The sequence below is a fragment of the Pygocentrus nattereri genome, chromosome 11, assembly GCF_015220715.1.
Source record: "Pygocentrus nattereri isolate fPygNat1 chromosome 11, fPygNat1.pri, whole genome shotgun sequence".
Classification (NCBI taxonomy): domain Eukaryota; kingdom Metazoa; phylum Chordata; class Actinopteri; order Characiformes; family Serrasalmidae; genus Pygocentrus; species Pygocentrus nattereri.
In genome coordinates this window covers 23,527,170-23,550,929 of record NC_051221.1, presented here as the reverse complement: position 1 = coordinate 23,550,929, position 23,760 = coordinate 23,527,170, and the positions used below count along the sequence as shown (strand labels likewise).

Sequence of the window (23,760 nt, the reverse complement as noted above, 5' to 3'; positions counted from 1 at the left end):
CAGAATGCCTTTAAAACAGTGATCAAACATGATTAGTCTCAGTATATTAATGTAAAATTAACACTAATGTGTATCCAAAACTATCCAAACACCTTTTCTAATTAGTGAATTGGGATACGTTAAGGTGTACCCACTGCTGACACGGATGTTCTGTTGTGTAAACACAGCTTGTTTAGCCTTATTAAAAAAAAAAAGCACTCCCAGTAGAATGGGATGCTCTGGAGCAACCTAAGGCCTCCAAGGTGTAGCCTCCTTAGGTAGCAGAATGAAGCACAGAATGATTGCTGCAGAGAATGCAGATCTACTGCTCCACAGCCCTATGGTGCTTCATTCAATACCTAAGTTGGTTTGATCCAGAACTGATCATCCAAAATCGGTAGCTGGCCTGACTAATGCTCTTGTGGCTGAATGCAATCAAACCCTTACAGTAATGTTTAAATATGTAGCTTTCTTAGAAGAATAGAGGCTGTTACTGCGGCAAACAAGGGACAAGCTCCCCATAAATAAAACTTCTTCTGTTTAGTTTTTAAAATTCCAGCCTACAGAGTAATTATTAGTCCTTGGCACCAGTATATAGTCCTTTACCAAGAGCAAGACACAATGTAATCCTCAGCTATCTGAATCCTGGCTGAGCCCCTCCTGAAGAATGGCCAAAGCAATATGTTTTTGTAATCGCCTCCTCCTGATCTGCCACTGGCCTGCAGTGTTAGTTATGATTCAGTCTCACATCGCTGAGGTGCAGTGAAGAATATCTAGAGAACTGAATTCAGGCATTTGTTTTTTCTTAAGTAAGGTCGAAAGCAAGTTTTTGTGCGTTTGTCACTTTATTGTCAGTTGTGAATTGCTGCATTTTATTACAGTGGTGTCACCATGTCAACAAAATAACAGCAGGGGCTAGAAACTGTGACGTAGCTGCTCCATTTTTCAATGTTTAAAAATACAACTTTCTCAAGCTTTTCCAAAGCTCCTCCCAAGAACAAAGATTTGTGACATTTTTCATTAATGTCATAAAATGAAAACAGCACTCAAGATGAAAGGCTAGACGTAAAAAAAAGAGCTCTGTCAAGCATTGCCAAAGGCAGATAAGGGAGCAGTAAGCAGCACTTATGCGGTTGGCATCACTGAAACTAGAGCTATGCTCATGTATGCAAATGAGTCATTCAAAAATAGATGACCTCATGGACATGCGTCTACAAGTGAACCACTTATAGTGTGACCAAGTGTCCATGCACAGTGATTCAGAATGATGTACTAGTGCAGGTAGGAGCTCCTTTTGCATGAATTGCTTCTGCTTGGGCTTCTCAACATAGTTGGAAGATTCTTTTCTAGGCTAAAGCAACATTAATTATAGAATTCCACGTATTCCATTGTTATTATCAAATTTGGTCTCTTTAGATTAAGGGAGATGGGAGACGTGGGAAACATCATGAGGAGTGCTACAGCAGCTCGATTTCAGTGCTTTGCATCAAACCAGCTGAATTCATCATCGTTCAACAGCCATGGCTTTGGATATTTTCAATTCTCTAGCATCATACTTGGATAAGCCTTTGGATGAGCAATTTAGCAAAATGTTGGTTTGTTCAAGTAAAATTATTAATTAAGCTCAATTCATATTTCAAGAGTCCAACACTGTCATCAAGGCAAAACACACCAATGAAGGCAATTCTGATTCAGAGCTTCGTTCCGGTGTTTACGTTCCAGTCCTGCATCTGCTTCTTTCACCCACCATTGAGGGCTGAGAAGAAGACTGGGTCCTGATTGTAATCAGGTTCATTCATTCCATTATCTTGCTCAGAAAAAAAGTCTCAGTTTAGATTGAATAGAAAAGGCAACAGTATAAGGTCTGAAAATTTATGGTTAAAATGTCATTCTGACAGCAAGAAGTGATCCACTGTAGTGTTCCAGCCCATGACAGTAAGGCAGGAGAAATGTGGGTGTTTTTCTGTTGTTATGGGGCATGCCCCATAAATGAGTCCCCTCCATCTCCATAGTCTCGAGGGTCCTCTGGGCCTCGCCGGTGATCAGGTCTATTGGACAGAAAAAAGGGAAAATGAGTTATTTCAAGTCAAACTTTATTGTCGTTCTTTCTCATCATTGTTGAGAGGAATGAAAAACAGCACCACTGGAACACTGCGCTGCATCTAACACAAAACAGCAGCAGAGAGGATGATACAGAGCCTACAGTCAAAAAGTCAATAAATGCAGTAAATACAGATATTAAATGGGCCATACAGTAGTATACAGTATATTGTACTGATGATACTGATTGTATAGTCATACTGATTCCTAACTGAACTACTAGGTTTACCCCACATAACGAAGCACAAGAGAAAGATAAACCATCAGTGAGTATCAAATTTGGCTGCTCTCACTGTTCGTCACCACCACTTTCCGAGAAAGAAACAGAGCCTTCGAAAATAAATGGACTGTAAACCCATCAGACCCGGCTGAACTCAAATCCAGTTTGCTCAAAGTAAAACCTGCTTTTAAGCAAAGCAACACTTTTACGGAGCAGATCATTTTCTATGCTCCTTCTTTACCAAAGTAGGACAATTAGCAATCAAAGGACCCACTTCAGGTTAATAGAAACACTGATGAGACCCCTCTGGGTGAGAGTGTACAACAAAACAAGTGGGACACTGAGAAGGTTTCACACATTTCCAGAGCAGGTCAGGAGCCGGTGACTTAGAAACCTGTCACTGTGTGCTGAAGGCAAAAAGACAGATTTATGGGTCAAACACTCTTCATAACACTACAAAACAGTGAAGTTAAGGTAAAAATAAATCGACCGTGCAGACAAATGCAAAGCCCTTAGCATCAGTGAGTGTTGTAGACTGTTTGGATCTGGACATTACCCAAAGTACTGAGCAAAAGAGACCACCCTACATCTATTTAATTTCCAGTCAAAATGGGTTGATCAAGACCCATCACCATCATTCCAGTGTATGGAAAAGAAACAGAAATCATATATATTTAACACAGAAGTGTAAACAGCAAAATATATGATTTTTCAGTATTTAGTGTGGCCCCCCTTTGCCTTTATTACAGTTTAGTTTCTTTTCATGAGACTCGCTTTTTGTTTTCAAAGAATTCTGCAGAGATATTTTTCATGCCTCCAATTTTCTGTAAACACCAGCAGCTTCTTTGCTTGATTTGAAAATGTTATTTTTTTTGTCTGTTTCCTTTTCTTAGCAACAGCTTCGTGACCGTTATACATCCTTTCAGACTCAGTGGTTTTTCTTCTCTTCCCTTACAAAAGTGGATTATCATATACTATATTTCCAAAAGTATAAGCTTCTCTGCCTTCACACGCATATGAAATTGAGTGAGATCCCATTCTTAATCCATAGGGTTTTATATGATGTCGGCCCACCCTTTGCAGCTATAAAAGTTTCAACTCTTCTGGGAAGGCTTTCTACAAGGGTTAGGAGTGTGTTTATGGGCATTTTTGACCATTCTTCCAGAAGTGCATTAGTGAGGTCAGACACTGATGTTGGATGAGAAGGCCTGGCTCACAGTCTCTGCTCTAATTCATCTATCGGGTGTTCTATCGGGTTGAAGTCAGGACTCTGTGCAGCCCACTCAAGTTCTTCCACACCAAACTCGCTCATCCATGTCTTTATGGACCTTGCTTTGTGCACTGGTGTGAGGTTGGAATGGTAAGGGGCCGTCCCCAAACTGTTCCTACAAAGTTGGGAGCATGAAATTGTCCAAAATGTCTTGGTCTGCTGAGGCATTAAGAGTTCCTTTCCCTGGAACTAAAGGGCCAAGCCCAACTCCTGAAGAACAACCCCACACCATAACCCCCCCTCCACCAAAATTTACACTTGGAACAATGCAGTCAGACAAGTACCCTTCTCCTGGCAATCCGTCAATTCGGATTGCCAGACGGAGAAGCGTCATTTGTCACTCCAGAGAACACGTCTCCATTGTTCTAGAATGAAGTTTGGAGGTCTGTAGCGACTGACTCTGCAGAACATTGGTGACCTCGCACTATGAGTCTCAGCATCCACTGACCCGGCGGTGTCATTATACGTGGTCTACCACTTTGTGGCGGAGTTGCTGTCATTCTCAATCACTTCCACTTTGTTATAATACCACTGACAGATGACTGTGAAATATTTAGTAGTGAGGAAATATCAAGACTGGACTTGTTGCACAGGTGGCATCCTATAACGGTACAATGCTGGAATTCACTGAGCTCCTGAGAATGACCCATTCTTTCACAAATGTTTGTAGAAGCAGTCTGCAGGCCTAGGTGCTTGGTTTTATACACCTGTAGCCATGGAAGTGATAGGAACACCTGAATTCAATGATTTGGATGGATGAATGAATAGTTTTGGCTATACAGTGTATATCTAATGTTCTCAAACCTCTCCTAAAAACAAGTAATTCATACTTAATGGCTGTTTTGACCAGATATAAAATGAAAATGAAATAAGTGTGGTCTCTGACTTTTGCAGAGTGCTCTAAGATACCATATCATTATCACAATCCAGTAGCGTCATACACTTATTTTAGTTTTTATCTAATACTGTGTATATTAGTATTAGATAATACTTTTATCCAATCCCTGAAAGTATTTGGAGACTAATCATTTAACCATTGCTAAACCTAAAGTAATACTTCACAAAATATTTAACAAAAAGATTTGTTTCACAGAAAAACACTTTTAGCATGGTATCAAACTGTTTAGTAAACTGTTTAGTGGAGAAAGTATGGAGAAGAATTTTAACCAGACTGCACTAACAGCACTGTAAGACTGTAAGAGGTTGAAGCATCAAGGTCTGGGGCTGGTTTTTATTGATGGGATCAAGAACTCACAAGTGTACAAAGGCATTTTGGATGCAAACCTGCAGACGGCAGCAAATATATAACCACTTGAAACACAACAGTTTTGAAAGAGAAAATGACACCTGCTGCATATGTGCACAAATGTCCAAATACTTTTTGGGGCCACTGTATAATGACTTGTTGTTTTTCTTTTTTACAAATTATTTGTGGTCATTGCCCCACATTTTATTATGCACATAAATTATTATGGACATAAATGTGAAAAAATATCACTGGTACCTAATCAGCACTCAAGAGTTCAGATACTGAAATCCCACTTTTTACCAATACTGATTTCAGTGCATTCCCAAATGCAGAAATGATGTCTTTTGTAAAACTGGTTCATTTCCCAAACCTTCTACACTTTGACCCTTTATGTCCTCACATTCTTTCTCTCTGGATCTACAGTCCTCCCTCACCTCACACTCTTTCATCCTCCTCCTCTTTGCAGTAAGCGGTGAGATGAAAGCGCCTGGCTGGCTATCAGTGGCTCTAATCAGAGCAGGCATGGTCTAAATTGTTCTTGTCCGATGGACTCAGCAAATGTCCAATAGATTCCATTTTGCTGGGAATCGTTTGGAGTTCATCATATTGCTCTAATTGGACAGGCTCTGAAGAGAGACAGATAGAGAGCCATCCCTGTCCAAGACAGACATCTCTCTCCTCCCTCCTGTCTCACTCACGCTCTCTGCTACCAGGTCCTAATTATACCTTGCCACATCCTCCCTGACAAAAACCCTGCGTTCACTTTCTTCACACTTCAGTCTCTTTTTCATCTGCGCTTCTCCTTACTGCCGGCCCCACTGTTCTCTTTTAGCATCCCCTTCTCCTAGTCAGCTGTGGATGCTGCATCTGCATTAATCAGGGCTTTCTTTACATTTATGACAGCCTGTATGTGCTCATGTGTCATTTTCCACTCACTGCTTAACAAAGAGTGTTGTTATACAGTGCTAACATCACATTATGCTTATGCCTACAGCAGTACCCCTGCTAACTCCTTACTCCAACCGCTATACTGATCTTTTTAGCATAACATGATCATGAAGGAGGTAGTTGTGACTGCTTATAACTAATGGTAATGTATGATTTTCTTATGACTAGTGCTGTCACTGCATGACCCGACAGAGCTGTACAGACTAATTAGGTAGAATGTAGTATACATTCCTTTTGATGTGCACACCTGGAACATGACAGTTTCACATATTATAAGTCTGATACTGTCACATAATTAATATGAGGCTTATAATATAAAAAACCATCATATTTCACAAACGATGCAGACCAAACCTGAAATTCACATAATCAGTTACAGTCTTGGTCTGCATTGTTTGTTGTTTGTAGATCACGTGGTAACAATTTATTAATACCATGAAACTGTAAATGGTAAAGCTTTACTTTTAGTCTTCAGTTAAAGGGCCTATATCCTACAACTTATAATGTTTATGTACCAAAAACTCTCTAAATTTCTTTTTTACATGACCATTTCCAAACTCATACACATACTACTCAACCCTGACTTTGATATTTGGCCAGTCTTACAGGCCCATAATCATTAAAGTTGTGTATATTCTGACTGTTCTGACAGAGGTCACATTGCCTCGTATCAGATTTCAGTACCACATACAACAGTCGCCCAAATCTGAATTTAAACTGTCAGATTCAATTTGTCCTTTTTGCAGTTCACACTGTCGCATAAAAGACAAATCCGTGTCACATATTAAACATGAAGTTTTTGACTCTGTGCCTTTCAGATGTAAATGATCGCAGTTCTGATTGGCTGCCTTGTATTGCACCTCTTTCAAATAGCAGTCTGAGCTGAAAAACTACTTACAACAGTGTGAATGGGTGGGGATAACCTGATGCTGCCTTGTTTTTGTGACATCGTAAACACAGCAAGTTCAAAATAGGCTGTTTCTCATATGTAGACTTAATGAAGAGTAAACAGTGCACTTTGAAATTATAACAGTGTTTACATACAACATTAAACTCTTGTTTAAAAAAGTGAGGAACATTCATTTTCCCATGATCTGGGCACTTTAATGACCTCAACACCACTTTGAATATCTACCTGCAACACTAATGTACATCCTATCCTATTCACAGCATAATGTACATGCATTTCTTCACTCAGTCTCACAAGATAATTTGTCAACAGTCAGAGAAGCTCTGGATTGTTGAATTGAAAACAAGAATTAGCAACAATTACGAAGACGTGAGATCATGTTAATCTTATTACACAGTGCCTATAGAAACATGTAAACAGCTCACAGCGCTGTTTGTCTGGATCTATTTGTTCACTTTCAGCCGAGCTCACCACACTCTGCAGCCTCTAACTGCAAATTCATAGTTCTCCTCTCAGAGCTGGAGCTGCGTCTGTTACAGAACAAAGGTTGAGCTTTGTCTGTGTGCAGCATTCAAGACGTTAGTCAAACAGAGCCTTCTGTTTGTCTGCTGTTGGCGACATCTTAAAAATGTTAAAATACATTACAGTGCCAACACGCTGAATGAAGGAGTGCGATTCAAACTCTCCTGGGTCTGAGGTGCAGGCAGAGGGGAGCGCTCTCCAGCCTGAATTAGTAACAAGGGTGAAATGAATAACTAATGCATCCTGCTCTGAAGAGGAACGAGTGTCATCCCTCTCTCAAACTTCACTCACACATAGATAAAGGAGAAGATACTGAGGTGTGAGGGAGAGAGAGAGGGAGAGAGAGAGAGAGAGAGAGAGAGAGAGAGAGAGAGAGAGAGAGAGAGAGAGAGAGAGAGAGAGAGAGAGAGAGTGTGTGTGTGTGTGTGTGTGTGTGTGTGTGTGTGTGTGAGTGAGTGAGTGAGTGAGAGAGAGAGAGAGAGAGAGAGAGAGAGAGAGAGAGAGAGAGAGAGACAGAGAGACAGAGAGAGAGAGAGAGAGAGAGAGAGAGACAGAGAGAGAGAGAGAATCTCCTACAGGGTGAGAGTCCTGTCTCTCGTATGCTGTAATGCTCCATTTGTGTGGAGAAACAGATCAGAAATAGACTGAATTCAGCTTCAGCCTGACTGACTTCTTCATGCACCCTAATGTATTCAATGCATTAATGATGAAGGTCAATCATTTCCTCCGTCCTCGTCCAGATGGCCAGGCCCTCAAAGCTGAGGGGCTTTGTGACTGGCTGAGCTTGAGAAAGATAGCCAGTCAGAATGCATTGCCATGGTAACGAAGCGTGACGGGCAGTTCCAGTAGGGCGTGCTCGTCAGAGGAGAAGAGGGTCGGGGAGGCAGAAGATTCTCTAATTTACCTCATTTTGAGTCACTAGGTGAAGAGAAATGTCCTGTCAGAGTCCATTACTGCTTACACAAGATTTCTGGATCTGCCCAAAGAGAGGCCTGGGAGAACTGTTAAAATTTTAATTTTCTGACCTTTTTCCATTTCCTCTTCCTTCCTTCCCTGTCCCCCTTTTTCCTCTCTCCTCCTCAGTCCCTCTTTTCCAGACTGAACATGAACATTGTGTTTTAGTTTAAACACTGTCCGTCAACTTTTTTCAGAAATTAAAAAAAAGTGGTTTGATTCTACTGGAGCTGAATTATTTTGCTCAATCTGATTAATTATTTTGATCCTCTGCATGCGTCCATTATAAAATATAATTATAATATAATAATATAAGTAATTTTTTAAAACCCAATTTTCTCGTGTCCCATTCCCACCCACAGTCTACATCTCCAAGCCTGGGGGCTAAATATATATATCTTAATATAGAAGCATATTGTGCGCGGCCAGTCATGCAGTGCGGTTACTGAGCCTGGTGTTAAATGGGCTTAAGAGACGCATGTGTTGGCTTGCATCATGCTGAGAGATGGGGAGAGGGAGGACTAATTATGCTCTCTTAGACTACCGGCCGCAGATAACTGGGCATTACTGAGGATCGAACTCACAGTCTCCTAATGACAGTACCAGAGCTAACATGGTTAAATATTTTTATACCCAGCCTACAGATTTGTGTTGAAAGATCTTTCATCCAATGCGTTACAACTGTAACCAAGACCAAAGGAAGCATAAACAGATTTTAAGAAGTTTTTTATGACACATTCTTGTGATGTGTAGGCTAGACATTGTTTATAAACAAAATATTTGCTCCAAAATATTCTTAAAATAGTTTTTAAATAATTCTGTAAAATAATAAAGATAAAAAATTGCAATTTACTTATGTGCTTATTTTTTTAAATAAAGTATTGGTGCATATTGCAGTTTGGATTATTTAGAAATGGGAACAGTTTTAAGAAATCGTATTAGAGCAAGTATTAGAATAAATACAGGTAACATTAATAAAATAAGTAATGATTTTACATATGTTAATGTATATATCATTTCCTAAGCCCTCCACAATGAATCCCAGTGTTATTTGTAGTTACCATCCAGCACTTCTTTTGGCTTCTTCTTTAATCAGCTCCTCATCATGTTAAATACGGTGTGCTGGTGACAGAATTGAACAAACCTGTGTGATGGCTGGGGACACAGGAGAAATCTGAAACCACCTTGTTCTTTAAACTAGCTCAGAAAATATCAAGTGGTGTTATCAAAGAAGTTTAAAAACTCTATGGTGGCCAAGACTTCTGCACTATATGTTCATAGCATAATACACATATGTTTAAATGTTCACTGGGGTGTATAAGGACACAGCGTTAGAGGTCCTATTCACTCAACTCAGTGTCCTCTGCCATACTCTATTCTCTGAATTAAGAGACTCCAGTACTGGGACATGCTGGGTGTGGGGGGAGTGTGCATATGTGTGTGTGTGTGTGTGTGTTAGCTGCCTGATTATGCAAAAAGGCTGAGTGTGGACGAGTAAGTGTGCAGCAGAGCCTTCACAGCAATCATCTTCTGGTTAAGTAAATATTCCTCATTTGCATTTCCTAACAGCAGCTTGGTCGGCTGGATGCACTCCAGTGTAAAAGCGTAAGAGCTGATCAGAGAACAGCAGCAGCTGCCTTTCTGTTCTGATGGAGCAGGTTGGGATGGGACAGCGGAAGCTGGTCCTAGATCAGAGTGAATGCCTGTTCCCTAATGAGGGAACATGCCTAATGGTTATTGATAGAGCCCTGAGGACACACTGCTGCACCGAGTTTAGTTTTAAAATTCTCTCTCTCTTTCCCCTTTTCTCTCTCCCTTCTCTCTCTTGCCCTTCACTTACTCCTTCTCTGCCTCTCCCTTCACTTTCTCTCACTCACATTCTTCCTTTACTTTCTCTCTCCACCCTATACTTTCTCTCTTTCTCTCTCTCCCTTCACTTACTCCTTCTCTCCCTCTCCCTTCACTTTCTCTTGCTCTCTTTCTTCCTTTACCCCCCTCCTTTACTTTTTCTCTTTCTCCCTTCACTTTCTCTTGTTCTCTCTCCCTTCTCATTCTCTCTGTCACTCACTCAAATTTAATGAGGGGAAACACTGAGATAATTTCAGTTACAGTTGGGACATCTGTCAGAATTTAGTGAAAATCACAGATAAGGCACAGCCCACATGACACAGAGTTGTATTTAAATATTTGACCCCCCCCTTCAAATGGCATGTTTTGCTGGTTTCCTAAGTGAGAATAAGTTTACACATCCCATACAGGAAACACACTTAAATATGATATGTCCAGCAAATTTTAACACACAGTTTCTATTTGCTGAGTTTAACATACTATAAACAAAGTGCAGCAATGACGTTTTATATCCATCTGTGGATGTCGGCACCTTTGGGGAATGTGCAAACCTACTTTTGTATAATGGGCTTTAAATCAACTGAAAGAAAGAAAGACAGTTGGCACATACAGAAAATATTATTAATGAAAATCATACAACGTGGGTCACTCAGACCCTGAACAAGTAATCTCAACAAAACATGACAGTTAACACTGCAAACAGCTCTGGAACACAGACAAACTGAAAGAGAACTGCGACAGAAGCAGAGAGCAGAGTGAAGAGTGAGAGAAGGTGGGAGACGAAGCTAATGAGGGAGCAGATGAAGGAGAGCAGAGAAAGAGAGGAGAACCAGGAGCTACTTCAGGCTGACACAGAGGGCTCAAGCTGAGCACTGAAGGCATTATGGGTAATTTTACTTTGATATGTGCTGGACCTAATTGGCCACAGTTCTACAGGGCTCTCTCTCTCTCTCTCTCTCTCTCTCTCTATCTATCTGATGTGCAACACTGGACAATACCTGTCAAGGTCTTCACTGGACGTATGTAATGTAGATTTTGTGTAATTTATTCCTCCAGCTGGGAAGCCCACAGCATTCCCTGGATGCTCCTCCTGATTCCACTGCCATGAAATTCAGTCAAGGTAAGTTTGTAGGAGAAAGATCGAGATGATGCGAAAGCAAGAAATAGAACAAGCCAGCGAGTGAGAGAGTGAGAGAGAGAGAGAGAGAGAGAGAGAGAGAGAGAGAGAGAGAGAGAGAGAGAGAGGAGAACAAAAAGCAGAGGAAGTACTTTGCATAAGGAGGAAATGGATTCAGCAAGGATGGAGTAATCTAAAGCGCAAGGCAAGCAGCAATAATTGGATGCAGTTATCTAGTGCTGGAGGAAGAAAGGAGAAGAAGATTTAATTCAGAAGTAGCATCTTCAGTTTAGGACTCAATCTACTGATTATTTTACAGCTCAAACTGCCACTGAGCGGGTGCTTGTAGCGAAGCTCAAACTTGCAAACTCAGAAAACAGCATAATACTGATTCTGCTGAACAGGGACTAATCCATTTTTCTTGTATTTGATTTGAACTCCATGAGGTTCATTTATGTCTCTGATGCTGACTGAATGAAGAATGAAATGTTTCCAACATGATGGGTAAGTCCTTAGTGATTTCCTGAATGTCCATTGGTCCGTTTCACACTGACACATGAATGCACCAGCTACACAGTGAGAGGCTGAGGACGGCAGATCTCAACCCCCCTTCACTGCTGCAGAACTCCATGTGAGTCATGCACAACCTAATGATAAGATGTTGGGGAAAGGCAACTCTACAAAGATCTTCTGTGCTATCACAAATATAGAAACATATACAGAAACATCAAATTTGATGTGTGCATGTGTTTGTGGTTTGAATCCTATTTTCTCTTTTATCTTTTAATATTTTTGTGCTACATTTTTAAAAATTCCTCTTTTTTATACTTTCAAAGTGTTTCGTTTGAATTTTCTTATTTCATGTGCAAGCAGATACTCTTATATCTTATATAACTTTCTCCATTAAAAATTGTATATTTAACGGTTGTTTTGACTGGAAAACTAATTAAATGAGCTCTCTGACTGTGGGGCAGTACTGTGTGTACTGAAAACAGTCACAACTTCTATCTCTTAGAACCTCTTGGTTACTACGCCTTGGTCTTGGTCCTGGAGTACCACTCTCCTGCACGTTTCAGCGTTTCTCCTGCTCTAATGTCCTGATCCAACTAATCCATTAATTAACAAACCCTTACTGAGTTGAAGTGGGTCTGTTACAACAGAGAAAACACCAAAACAAGCAGGGCAGTGGACCTCCATGACCAACATTTAGAACCAGTGATCGAGGGTCAACTTCTCTGGCCTGAACCCATTACTAATCTTCAAAGCATCTGAGTCCAGTCTGCCTCTAGCCAGACTGTCTCTTATCACACAAGGGTGAATTTAGCCCATCCCACACATACACAGTTGCAGCAGGCCTGGAGACAGACGCAGGAGAAAAAGTGACAGCTGTGAAAGCAGGTCTCCTGAAAGAACAGTGACCCATCACGGCGTCTATATCTAAGCATATCACACATATCCTCTCATCTCCTGTTGACATAATTCCCTTTGCGTCGCTTCCTAGCAATCCAGCACCCCTAGCCTAATGCAAAGAGGGTGACAGAAGTGAGAGAGGGAGAGCGAGTAAAGGAGAAACAAAGAAAGTAGGGGTGGGCAAAATACTACGCTGTCATTATCATGATGAATTTTTCAAGAGCGCACTTATCTGAAAGTCATGGGTATTATGAGCATTTCTAGAACACAAAACAACTACATGTAGCATAAAAGGACTGGATATAGAACGCCTGTAAACAACAACAACCTGTAAATGAATAAATTGCATACTAACAAGTAACTGATATTGAATATCAGCCCATCATGCCTTTGTCTTATTCATTTATGTTTTTTATCAACTGTTTGATTTTTCTTCCCGTTCTCTCTCTCTCTCTCTCTCTCTCTCTCTCTCTCTCTCTCTCTCTCTCTCTCTCTCTCTCTCTCTCTCTCTCTCTCTCACACACACACACACACACACACACACACACACAGAAAGGAAAGGCCATACTCATCAAAACACCAAAAAATTCAACAAATTTCAGACAGAGTAAGTGCCTCAATTTTGACTATATTATTGCTGTCAGGACTTTTTTTTTAATCTGAAAAGTGAATTGTACTGTATTGTGACATAATTTATCATAATAATGAAATGTATTGCAATACACTACCTAGCCCTAATTACTGCTTTGGAAACATAGGGTTTTGTTCTGACAGTGAGGAAATATCATCAAAAGGAGATTAACATTTTCTCCATTCCTCATAATAGCTGTTTATTTCATCCTTTCATGTGCTACAAATTTTGCCAGTGCATTGAGCTTTTCCCAAAGAGAAGATATAGACGGTGGTTACCATGATTACCTTGATAATAACCTTTGTTAAATGTAATACTACTGTTATTCTGGTTCATTCTGATCATTACATTACTCATTTGCAACCCTCTACAAATTAAAATATCATGATGCATATTGTGCATCAACAAAATTTCAGTTTTGTCTTCAAGTATCATTATATTTTTGATTTTTGCCCATCCATAGTGGAAAGAAACAAAGAACGGAAGCAAAACATAAGAAAGAAGTAGGAATAGAGAGTGGACATGCAAAAGATTGCCACTATAGACTAATCACAATATTTAGTACTAGCTACCAGCTTCTGAGGACAACACACTCATCAAACCTTCTAAAAGCTTCATAGCATTCACATGTTCACCTACAACGTAGCACAGCCATTAAACACAATCTGCAGAGGGAGAAAGAGAGATGCAGGGAGAAAGTGTGTGCGCATGAGAGAGAGAGAGAGGCAAAAGGCAAATACGGCTGTCATTACACCTCGCTGGACCATTAGCTCACATCAGAGGAACTTCCTTTAACTAGCTGCGACTCACCACTGCTTCATCGGCTGATAAAAATAAGACAGAAATAGAGAGAAGCAATAAACTGTAGACACACCAGTTACTGTAATTATACTCTATATTAATACTCTCAAACTGCAGTTAAGGTGAATATTTCAACGCAGTTCGTTTTGGACCTTTGAGGTTTCTTTAACTCGTGAATCTTGGAAGGCCTTAGACCAGCACAGTTTGGTGACTCTCTGCTTAAATGCTTTTAATAAACCCAGTAACTACCTGCTGACGAATCAGGTGCGTTTGAACCACAGACATCATCAAACTGTGCCGGACGAAAGTTTTCTAGGATTCAGGAGTTTTTAAAGCTGAGTTAAAATATTCAAGACAAATTATTGCAGGCCTCTAAATAATCAGTGACAACACATCCGCAGCCAACAAGCATTTGTGGCTTACTTTCTGACAGCCAATTCTAAGCTGAGCATGTAGCAATTTCACACCTCTCCCTAAATAATTAGTGCAGCGCTGCATCACTTCCAGGTAAGACAGAGAAGTCCACTAAAGCAAATTCTCAGAAGACAATTCACCTCCAATCTCCAAAATGTCCATGCATGACCGGTTTGGGGAAATGACTGGAAAAGCAATTCAGATAATACCATTAACAAACCCCTAACCAGTCAATCTTACACAGGCTCATTTAGCAAGTTTACAATCACTGCTGTTGCCACTGGGGTAATCGAGGAATCAATTTCGGAGTGAGTTGCCCGCTTGTGTTGGGCCCTGATAATGAATAGCTCATTAATTAAAGTGTGAAACAAAAATTGGGCCAAACACTTAGCAACGGATGGATGGGTGGGGGAGCTGGAGCTTGCTGAGCAGCGGCTCCCCCTAAAGGCACTTTCCATCAAGATGTGTAAGGCGATAAACAATTAGGCCTCAGTCGGAGAACTCACCATGGCTGAAGCCTGTTGGCTTCCACTTGCCTCCATGTTTCTCTCAACTCATTAAAGCCCAATTAGACAGCAGTTATCCTTTAATGAATGCCTGAAAGTGGATGAGCGCAAAAAGAGAGTGATAGGACAGAAGAAGAGACGAGGCTCCGCCCAAATGTCTGAAAGTGTAGATTGTGTCTTCCAGGCAGTGTTATCTCACTCCTGTTTCACTTTTCACAGATAATGTCATGCAAGAAAGTCTGAATATAGGCATTAGTGCTGTTCGACAAGGCAAAGCACAGAAGCAAAACATGCAGCTAAGCAGAAACGATGCTCAGATCGCCTGAGTTTGATGGCATTCATAAAGCACTTGTGCTACTTTCTACTGGGAATGATTTTGCTAACTGAGTGTTCCGAAATTACTATCGTAAAGTGAGGCCAACACTCATACAGGAACGGCAGTCTTATACTTTTATAATAATATAAAAGTAAGTTTCTTACTGGGAAAAATATGGAATTAGTCTCATAAAAAATACACACCAGCCTAATGGGATTTTAGATGCAGTGCCATTTAAATCTCCTGCTTGTTTGGCTCCAAGTCTTGCTGAGGAGAGCAGGTCTAAGAACAAACCCTCAGTCTTCTCTTTTAGAACGAGACTTGAAATGTATCCAAATGAGTGCTGCTCCAGCACAGTGCATGGAAAAATACTGCGAGAACACCACAAACCTCACCCAGAGAGAAAAAAAAAGAGAAAAAGGAAGGAGAAAGAACTTTGCATAACGCTGAGGTCTTCATCCCAGCCCTCAAGCATCCCCAGGCAATGCACATTTTGCAAATGTTTTGTGCTTTTCCTGACTCCCAGTGCACCTGAGTCAGATAATCAAGTTTGTATGTGGACTGTAAATGTGGACTGGCTGGCAGGCGTTCCTCAAGGACGTGGCTGAAGATGAGGAAAAAATATTTTTTGTGAAGACAAGAAATATATAACATACCCTTGACTCAGCACAAGTGACGGAGAGTTTGTGTGTGTGTGTGTGTGTGTGTGTGTGTACAGATGTACAGTCGTATGCAAGTTTTTCTAAGGGAAAATAAGTTAATAAATCCTCTACAGAGAAGAAACATCTGCACATTGTAATGCATGATTACTGTATATTGGATGATTTTAACATATTTATATATACAGGGTGAGTCAAAAGTCACAGGACACCATTTTATTTATTATATGGCACATTTATACTGTAATTTACAGTGGGGAAAAAAGTATTTAGTCAGTCACCAATTGTGCAAGTTCTCCCACTTAATAAGATGAGAGAGGCCTGTAACTGACATCATAGGTAGACCTCAACTATGAGAGACAAAATGAGGAAAACAAATTCAGAAAATCACATTGTCTGATTTTTAATGAATTTATTTGCAAATAAAGGTGGAAAATAAGTATTTGGTCACCTACAAACAAGCAAGATTTCTGGCTGTCACAGATCTGTAACTTCTTCTTTAAGAGGCTTCTTTGTCCTCGACTCATTACCTGTATTAATGGCACCTGTTTGACCTTGTTATCTGTATAAAAGACACCTGCCCACAACCTCAAACAGTCAGACTCCAAACTCCACTATGGTGAAGACCAAAGAGCTGTCGAAAGACACCAGAAACAAGATTGTAGACCTGCACCAGGCTGGGAAGACTGAATCTGCAATAGGCAAGCAGCTTGGTGTGAAGAAATCTACTGTGGGAGCGATAATCAGAAAATGGAAGACCTACAAGACCACTGCTAATCTCCCTCGATCAGGGGCTCCACGCAAGATCTGAGCCTGTGGGGTCAAAATGATCACAAGAACGGTGAACAGAAATCCCAGAACCACACAGGTGGTTCATATGGTCAGATGAAACCAAAGTAGAACTGTTTGGTACAAACACAACTCGCCGTGTTTGGAGGAGAGTGAATGCTGAGTTGCATCCAAAGAACACCATACCAACTGTGAAGCATGGGAGTGGCAACATAATGCTTTGGGGCTTTTTCTTTGCAAAGGTACATGAAAGAATGAATGGGGGCATGTATTGTGAGATTTTGAGTGCCAACCTCCTTCCATCAGCAAGGGCATTGAAGATGAAACGTGGCTGGGTCTTTCAGCATGACAATGATCCCAAGCACACTGCCAGGGCAACAAAGGAGTGGCTTCATAAGAAGCATCTCAAGGTCCTGGAGTGGCCTAGCCAGTCTCCAGATCTCAACCCCATAGAAAACCTTTGGAGGGAGTTGAAAGACCGTGTTGCCCGCCGACAGCCCCAAAACATCACTGTTCTAGAGGAGATCTGCTTGGAGGAATGGGCCAACATATCAGCAGCGGTGTGTGCCAACCTTGTAAAGACTTACAGAAAACGTTTGACCTCTGTCATTGCCAACAAAGGATATTTAACAAAGTATTGAGATGAACTTTTGTTATTGACCAAATACTTATTTTCCACCATTATTTGCAAATAAATTCTTTAAAAATCAGACAATTTTCTGAAACCGGACTTGTGCCTATCATCAGAGATGGTAATGTAGCCAAATAATGTGGCTAAGGACCACATTACGCTTCACTAACACAAAAAACAACCAATCACAGAACATTGTTTGGCATGAAGTCTAGGGGCAAGCGATTTCAAAAACGGCACACAGCAAAAACACTCCAACATGAAATGAAATGGTTTGAGCCTGAAAACATGCATAGATATCTTGTTTAATAGCTTCTTATTACTTCAAGGAAAACTTGACACTCAATCCTTCTACATCTTGCTCCAAAAGACTCATCATGGTGCACAGATTGGCCAAGTGACCGATTAAAACCAGGGCATGGATGTACAAACATGAGGACATATGGCTAACCAGACATCTGTCAGTTAATGGAGGGGCCAGCTGACAGATTAAAACCAGTGCATGGACATAGGCACATGTGGAAACGTGGCTAACAAGTCAGAATGCAACTAAGAAAATCACAATAGTTGTGACCAGCGCAGCCCAGCATAGCACACTCGGGTGCATCTGAGGCTGAGACTACTTGTTAACTAATTCACTAGTCATTAATCCTTCAACAGATTACTCAGCTATTCTAGTCAGCTAATGGACAGTAATGTATGGATATAAATTGCCATCCTATTTACTTCTCTCCATTTTGCGAGAAACCACACAAGAAACTTTATTACTCAGTGATAACCTGGTGAGAAATATTTACCATTACTTAGCATCATTAGCCTCAAAGCTTTAGTGTCATGCTTTGGCTGATCTACTACATTTGGGATAAAGAGAAATTAGTGTAAATTCAATCTTTCATCAAGCTATTCCTATAAAGCTTCCTGGAAGGTAAGAATAGGGTTTTTTCTGTAAGAACAGGTCTCGGTTTTGGTAGTTTTGGTAATAAAGAGTTCTGCCTCCTGTGTGCAGCCAGTGCAGCTCAGGGAGAGACTCCATCAGAGGTACTGATGGCTCTCTGAATAATAAACTTTTATGTGCGCTAATGCATCTTTTAGGGCGTCTGTCATAAAAGCCAGAATATTCCTCGATATTACAGCTCATCATCGCCGCAGACAGGAGCCAAGTCATCTGTTTTGGAGGAAAATGTCCACAGGCAGTCACGCATTATTCCCTCGACAGCTTTGTCAACTTTAAGGCAACAAGCCAGGCATTCAGTGAAACACCGAAAAAGAGCTGCGGAAGAAAAGAGCAGGTACACAGGTTCAACCATGCGATCCGAAACAACACACAGGTAAGAACAAGTGGAGGGGGATATGAGAGAGAGAGAGAGAGGAAACAATGTGCATCTCTCTGTTTTCTCTCATCTCTTTTTCTCTATTTCTCTTTCTTCTCTCCCTCTCTGTCTCTTTCTCACGGTCTGCTTTTCTCTTTTGTTCTTTCTCGCTCTCTCCTTGCTTTCCCCCTTGGTCTTTTCCCTTTTTCTCTCCCTCTCTGTTTCTAGCTTACTCAGTCTCCTTCTCTCTCTTTTATTCGTTTTCTCTCACTCTCGGTCTCCTTCTCTCACTCACTCTTTGTTTCCATCTCTCACTGACTCTCTCTTTTCTCCCCTCTCCGTTTCTTTCCCTCTTCCTCACTCCCACTCCCCTCTGTTGCTTTCTTTTTCCACTTTTATTTTTTTACCTTTTTATTTTACTTTTTACTCTCTCATATTGTCTCTTGTTCTCTTTATTTTCCTCCTTTTCTTTCTTCTTTTTTCCCTTTTTACTCTTTACTCTGCTTTAACTCTCTTTGTCTGTTTCATTCTCACTCATTCATTTTCTCTCCCTTTCAGTTTCTTTCTCCCTTTTTTTATTCTCGTTGCCTCTCTCTCTCTTTCACTCTCATTCTCCTTTATCCTTTTTCTCTCTTATTCTCTTTTATTCTTTTACACTCCCTCTCATTCTCTTCTGATTCCATCTTTCTCACTTTGTCTCTTTTTTCTTCCCTCTTCATTTCCTTTCTTTCCCTCTTTATCCCTCACTCCCTCTCCCTCTGTTGCTTTCTTTTTTCTATTTTTTTACCTCTTCTCTTTCTTTTGCTGTCCTTTCCTTTCTTCTTTCTTTGTCTCTTCATACTCTTTTTTTCTCTGCTTATTTAGTTCTCTCATGCACTGCGTCTCTCTGCCTAGCTTCCTCTCTCTCTCTCTCTCTCTCTCTCTCTCTCTCTCTGTCTCTCTGTGTGCTGTAATTAAATGCTGCCTGTGTGATCAGTGTCTCTTGATTCCATTCAAGGTTGTGTGTGTGTGTTTGAGAGAGAGAGACCCCTCTCAGGCAGTGAATACTGATGGTAAGGTGGGAGGTGCCTGGCGTCCAAGCATTTCATAAATAGCTGTAGTGATGGTCTCTGGCGGTGGGCTTGAATATTGCTGAATTAAGAATGTCTATGACAACGTTCGGGCCACGCCCCTTTATGCAGCAATTTGATGACTGGCTGCATTAGAAGTGCTGTGACCCCCCCAACCCGTCCCTACGCACACACTAATGTCCTGCCTTATTTCATAGAAAGCCTGGCTGCACTCATGTATCCGAGTGTTTATACGCCTCTAGCTGTGCAGTCATGTGAGTGAGTGAGTACGTGAGCATGCATGTGCTGAGGCAGGAGGACCATGTGTGAGATACGTGGGAGTGATCGGCACTTCTGATCTGTCTGAGAGAGAGAGAGAGAGAGAGAGAGAGAGAGAGAGAGATTGATAACAGCCTGATCCATCGCCCTTTGTTCAGCTACGCACTCTCACCCCCACCGTACACCCCACAAACAGAATCTGCAGCCCTGCCTTGTGTGTGCGCATATATAAAACATGCTTTCATGTGTGTTTCTCCTCCTATTTCTGTAAAGAATGTGTCTCAGTGTGTATGTATGGTGTGTGTTTCTACCAAGTCTCAGAGCTTACATCAAGCACGCCAGCCTGCAAACACACATGCAGCCCATCCATCCCCAACAATGCTAATCTGCAGTTACACACTTTCTGAAGCACTCAGACTCATTCAGCATTAAATGACTGATGCGGGTTTAGGTACATCCCTGTGCTGTGCCACTGCTTTGAGAGATCTGTTACATCATATTGTGTTTCAAAACCTTGTAACTATTTTTTCAGTTATTTTTTAAGGCCATTTGAAAACACATGATGCTTTCTACTTTGTGTGAACACTTCAGGATGAATGGAACAGAAATGTTGCAAAATTACTTGGAATAAAATATTAATACACCAACATGTTCTTCTCCTGTCTATTTTTTCAAACCATTATGCATTTAGTTCTACTTGGGTATATTATTTAAAAAGTATTTTTTATTTACCAAGTAACATTTTAATCAATATTCATTTCCTTTTTTATATTAATATTACACTGGTAAAGGACCAATCATTTTGTGTTAGACCAGTGAATGCCACAAAAGGGAGTTTGATTAGCTAAACTTGCTGGAGCTAAACTGTGCAGGGTGGTAGATCTCCAGGACCAGGATTGGGCACCCCTGATGTATATTTACCTTTTCTAAAGAGAAAAGTAAAGTAAGAAGGCTGAAGGCAGGAATCAATGCAACTTCAAATATAATTTAAATGGAATATGGCACCATTATGTTCCCTAACTGAAGACATACCCTTGAGTGCTCTGCTCTAGTGACATGAGGGCTACCACCCCGGTCACAACTTAGTACCTTTTTTATTGGAGAGTATATAATGTCCAGAAAAAGAACTAACAAGCCAAATGGAACAGAGTGAATATGGAGGGAATATTTATACACTCTACATTCCTCTGGCCCTAAGTTATGTTTTCATGTTGATAGATGCTGAATGTACTGAGAAGTTCTGCTGCAGTTCTATGAGTTAATCTGTATTTAAACAGTTCTTTGCCTGGCTACTTTTGTACTTTTACTTCTACTTGAGTCATTATTTCACATAATAGTACTTTTACTTGTGTATGGCTTTAGGCTACACTACCCACGCCTAGTTATGATGGCAGTGACATACTGCAGGTATAGAAGTCTTTATGACTCACTCCCTAATGCCATTCCAAACTGGAGCTCTAACGTGGGCCACATGGGTACAGAGGAAAAAACAACCTAAATCAAATCAATGGATAATGGAATCCAATGGTGCTCTACCTTCAATAGGACAAAAAAGCTGAGGTAATTCTGTTCGGCTTGTTGTGGTGCCACAAAGCTCATTTCACAGGCTAAGCTGTGGAGAAAGACTCTCTCTCACTCTCTCTCTCTCTCTCACAGGAGATGCAATGTGACAGGGAGGATTGTAGGCCTGGGTGAGCTAGGGTTGCCCTTAAAAGTTTTTTTTTCCTCTTTCAACAGATACGTAGAGCGGCTCTAAATATCGCAGTGACACATTCAAGGGGGGTGACTCTGTGTCCCACCGTCACAGAACATGCTCACTCCAACAGCCCTTTCAACGTGACTACTCCACTCTGCACTGCTCAGGATCAATATGTTGTTAGCTACAGAAATATCTGAAAAACGCTAACACAGCTAACAATTAACGAAAGCTACCAGGGCCTAGTTAGCATTATGCAAACTACATCAAGCTAACTGGTCCCTGTTAGCTTTCATTAACTGCCATCTCAACTCAGCCTGTCCTCTAATAAGGAAGATGGAAGTGTACTGTAGCAGATGAAGCTCTCATTTTGGGCTCCGTCCCAAGCTCACAGGGCCACAGCAGATGGAGGCCAGAGAGTGTTAAAGAAGAGAGGAGCTGTGACTCTTTATAACACTGCTACCATATAAAGCAACGTGACTGGTACTGTTCTTTTATATTAGATCACTCTGATGTGGTGTGTATAAGAAATGGTTTTATACCATTTTTAACCAGGAAACTTTATAGTAGTTGGAACACACCCTCCGGTCCCCTTTTTTAAAAAGAGGCACCACCACCCCAGTCTGCCAATCCAGTGGCACCGCCCCCGATGTCCACGCAATGTTGAAAAGGCGTGTCAGCCAAGACAGCCCCACAACATCCAGAGCCTTGAGGAACTCAGGGCGGATCTCATCCACCCCTGGAGCCTTGCCACCAAGGAGCTTCTTAACTACCTTAGCGACTTCGGCCTAGTTGGAATCACACTCCTCAGCCTCCCTGGCAAGGTCTATGCAGGGGTACTGGAGAAGAGAGTCCGGCTTATAGTCGAACCTCGGATCTAGGAGGAACAGTGCGGGTTCCGCCCTGGTCGTGGAACACTGGACCAACTCTTCACCCTCTCCAGGATTCTGGAGGGTTCATGGGAGTTTGCCCAACCAGTCCACATGTGCTTTGTGGATCTGGAGAAGGCATTCGACTGTGTTCCCCGGGGTATTCTGTGGGAGGTGCTTCGGGAGTACGGGGTACATGGCTCTTTGCTACGAGCCATTCAGGCCCTGTACAAACAAAGCAGGAGTTTGGTTCGCATAGCCGGCAGTAAGTCAGACTCGTTCCCAGTGAGAGTTGGACTCCGTCAGGGCTGCCCTTTGTCACCGATTCTATTCATATTTTTTATGGATAGAATTTCTAGGCGCAGTCAAGGGATGGAGGGTGTCCGGTTTGGTGACCTCAGGGTCACATCACTGCTGTTTGCAGATGATGTGGTCCTATTGGGGACATCAGGCCGCGAACTTCAGCTTTCGCTGGATCGGTTTGCAGCCGAGTGTGAAGCGGCTGGGATGAGAATCAGTACCTCTAAATCCGAGACCATGGTTCTCAGGCGGAAAAGGGTGGAGAGCCCTCTCTGGGTCGGGGATAGGCTCTTGCCTCAAGTGGAGGAGTTCAAGTATCTCGGGGTCTTGTTCACGAGTGATGGTACAAGGGAGCGGGAGATTGACAGGCGGATTGGTGCTGGGTCAGCAGTGATGCGGGCTCTTTACCGGTCTGTTGTGGTAAAGAAAGAGCTGAGCCATAAGGCAAGGCTCTCGATTTACCGGTCGATCTACGTTCCCACCCTCACCTATGGTAATGAGCTTTGGGTAATGACCGAAAGAATAAGATCGCGAATACAAGCGGCCGAAATGAGTTTCCTCCGCAGGGTGTCTGGACTCTCCCTTAGAGATAGGGTGAGAAGTTCAGTCATCCGGGAGGGACTCGGAGTAGAGCCGCTGCTTCTTCACGTCGAGAGGAGCCAGCTGAGGTGGTTCGGGCATCTGGTTAGGATGCCTCCTGGACGCCTCCCTCGGGAGGTGTCACAAGCGAGTCCACCTGGGAGGAGACCCCGGGGAAGACCCAGGACACGCTGGCGCGACTATATCGCCCAGCTGGCCTGGGAGCGCCTCGGAATCCCCCTTGGAGAGCTGGTGGAAGTGGCTGGGGAAAGGGAGGTCTGGGCTTCATTGCTTAGGATGCTGCCCCCGCGACCCGAACCCCGGACAAGCGGAAGATGATGGATGGATGGATGGATGGACTTTATAGTATCAAAATATACCAAATTGATCTGTCTTGTATTTTG

General features: G+C 41.8%; 1 protein-coding gene across 1 annotated transcript in view; it reads right to left on the bottom strand.

Annotated features, from left to right (window-relative positions):
- Window positions 1–1,837: 1,837 nt before the first annotated feature.
- The window catches only part of trim44 (tripartite motif containing 44), a 59,717-nt gene continuing 37,794 nt past the window's right edge, over window positions 1,838–23,760 (bottom strand). Inside the window, exon 6 of the mRNA XM_017700082.2 lies at window positions 1,838–2,027. Coding sequence (XP_017555571.1) covers window positions 1,949–2,027 — 79 coding nt within the window. The 3' untranslated portion in view covers window positions 1,838–1,948. The remainder of the gene's footprint in view (window positions 2,028–23,760) is intronic.